General features: G+C 74.2%; 1 protein-coding gene across 1 annotated transcript in view; it reads right to left on the reverse strand.

Moving 5' to 3' along the window:
* Positions 1-7: 7 nt before the first annotated feature.
* Positions 8-2,697, reverse strand: part of H696_03309 (hypothetical protein) — a 3,057-nt gene continuing 367 nt past the window's right edge. The window contains exons 2-4 of the mRNA XM_009497167.1: positions 1,443-2,663; positions 998-1,261; positions 8-882 (exon numbers count right to left, since the gene is read on the reverse strand). Coding sequence (XP_009495442.1) covers positions 184-882; positions 998-1,261; positions 1,443-2,663 — 2,184 coding nt within the window. The 3' untranslated portion in view covers positions 8-183. The remainder of the gene's footprint in view (positions 883-997; positions 1,262-1,442; positions 2,664-2,697) is intronic.

Below are 2,697 nucleotides of genomic sequence, written 5' to 3' on the forward strand. Positions count from 1 at the left end.
CCCCCCCCCCCCAACAAGGTGTGCCCCAGCCAGCGGTTCATCCCACATGGGATCTCGCCCCCCTGGCTGGTCTTGTGCGCTGTTTGGGCGCGCCGCCCCCCGCCGCCACTTTGGTTCCGCAAATGAAGAACCCGTTTGCGTGCGGGAGTGGGGCCGGCGCCCGGGCCGTCGGTGCGTGCAGACTCACGCGTTGGACAGGACCTCCAGGTAGACCGTGCGACTGGGGGAGTTGGCCGCCGAAGCCAGGAGCCGGCCCAGCTGGCTGTCCGACTGGAGGTTGCCGCAGGAGGTGAGGTCTGAGGAGCCGGCGCCGGCGCCAGGGGTGAACCCCTCAAACTGGATGTCCACGGCTCGCAGGGGGGCCGATGCGCCGGGCCGGGTGCCATTGGCGGCGGTCAGCTTGGCGGCCGCCAGGCGCCGAAGCTCCCCGAGCCCGACGCCGGCCGGCGCGATCCGCAAGGTCACGAAGACCGCCTCCCCGAGGGAGGGATGGCTGATTTTGACAAGGACGGGCGCGGCGCCAGCGGGGGGCGGCGGGCCGCCGGCGCGCGGCGAGGCAATCCCCCCGGCGGCCGGTGGCGGTGGCGGCCGCGGCGTGACCGGCGCCGAGGCCGGCGGCCGGCGTTCCGGCAGCAGGGTCGGCGATCCGGAGGGCAAATCCAGAGCCGAGCGGCTGCTGATGCCCCCGGCGCCCGGGCCACCGATGGTGGTGGTCGCCAGCTGGGGGTCATTCTTCAGGTCGATCTCCCGGGCCATGAAGAAGTCCCCGACCAGGGCACAGCCCAGCAGCTCGGCCGGCAGACGTGCCGGCTCGAAGAATTCCGTCAGATAGGTGTCGATCTCGGCGCGGCGCTTGACGTGCGTCGACTCGCTGACAAGAAGCTGGCGGGGTGCCGGGGAGGGTGGGGCAGAAGGGGCGAGGGACCATGGGTTAGCGGCGCCGAGCGGGACTTCGTCGGGCGGCGGGGGCGACACAGCAGCGGGACATGGCACGCACCCGGTGGCCTGGCAGGTAGGGAATGGGGCGGAAGCTGCCGCGGGCAACTGCCTGCGCCGGGAAGAGGGCCAGCAGGCTGACCTGGAAATCGAGGAAGTTCTGGTGGGAGCGCCAGATGAACCGCGGAGGCAGGCCCCCATTGAAGGTGAGCTCGCAGACGAAGAACACCGTGCGCGAATCGGCCTGGCGCTCGTGGCGGATGCACCGGGCCTTGGCCGGGATCGGGATGGTCGATGGCTGGCGCCCACGAGCCGAGCGGTCGGACTGATGGCGCATGGCAGGCATGCCACGCATGGATGTGTGTGTGTGTGTGTGCGCACACACAGGAGGAGCACGAGGGCCGCCCGGCGGGGGAGAGGCGCGGGTTAGAGGGAGACAGCCGGCTCGGATCAAGATGGACAGTGCCGGGGGGGGGGGGGGGCCGGGCGGGAGGGGGTGCACGTACGAGGTCACCGGTGGAGCCGGTGGCCGAGGCGGCGGGGGCCGCGGCCGCGGCAGGCGTGTGGCTCGGCGGGAGGGGCGCCTTGGCCGGGGCCGGGGCCGAGAGGGTCCGAGCGATGGCAGGCGGCTGGGCGGCCGCGGCCGCGGCGGCGGCGGCGGCAGCATTGCCGCGAGCCGGCAGCGGCGGAGGGGGGCCAGCCCGTGCGGCCGCCAGGTTGCCAGCCGGCGGAGGCGAGGGAGACCGGCCCGGCGGGACCGGCGAGGAGAAGGTGCTCGGCGGCGGGGTGAAGGCAGCCGTGCGCGAGGGAACCACCGGGGGAGGCGCCGGCGCAAAGGCCGACTTGGTCGGTGGAGGGGCGAAGCCGGGGGTGGCGCCGGCGGGCGGCCCGGCAAAGGCCGCCCGGGCGGAGGCCACGCTGCCCGAGGGGGTGGGCGAGCGCGAGGTCATCGGGGTGAAGGGAGCCGGGGGGGGCGGAGCCGCGTGGTGCCCACCGGCCGGAGTGGTGGACGATGATCGGGCTGGGGGCATGGCAAATTGGCCAGCCCTGCTGGCGGTGGCCGGTGCCGGGGTGGGGGCAGCGCGCGGCGAGGCCACCGGCAGCGAGTCGAGCGAGCGCGTCCCCGGGCCGGCGGCCGACCCCATCCCGGCGGCCGCGGGCGGCGGGAAGAAGGACGCCGGCGGGGGGCTGAACTTGCTGCTCCCGGGGCCGGGGCCCCGTGCGGAGGCGATGCCACTGGGCCCGGCCTCGCGCAATGGTGTGCCGTAGATGCCGCCTCGGGTCGGGGGCGTGGCCGCCGAATGGGCCGGTGCTTGGGAGGTGGTGGCGGTGGCGGTGGCGGTGGCGGCCGCCGGCCCCGGGGCCGCCTGCTTCAGGTAGCTGCTGGGGACATACCCGGTGGCCGACGAGGTGGCCGACTGGACCCACACCCAGTCCTGGTCCTGGAGGTTGACCTCGGCGTCAGCCAGCACCAGGTCGCCCAGGCGCAGGGACAGCTCCTCGGCAGACACGGCGGAGTAGTCGCCGAGGGCCTCGAAGGTGACCTGCCCGGTGGCGGCCGGTGCGGCCGGCGCGGCGGCCGCGACCGCGACCGGGACCAGGACGCTGGCGCTCAATACGCGCGGGGGGGTGAAGTAGCTGCGCGGGACCATGCCAATCTTGCCGGCGAAGTTCTGCACCCGATACCAGTCATCATTCTCCACATTGACCAGGATCATTTCCTCGGACTGAGCGGTGTGAGCAGTGGGATGGCTCGGGGGG

Source organism: Fonticula alba (assembly GCF_000388065.1).
Source record: "Fonticula alba strain ATCC 38817 unplaced genomic scaffold supercont2.5, whole genome shotgun sequence".
Classification (NCBI taxonomy): Eukaryota; order Rotosphaerida; family Fonticulaceae; genus Fonticula; species Fonticula alba.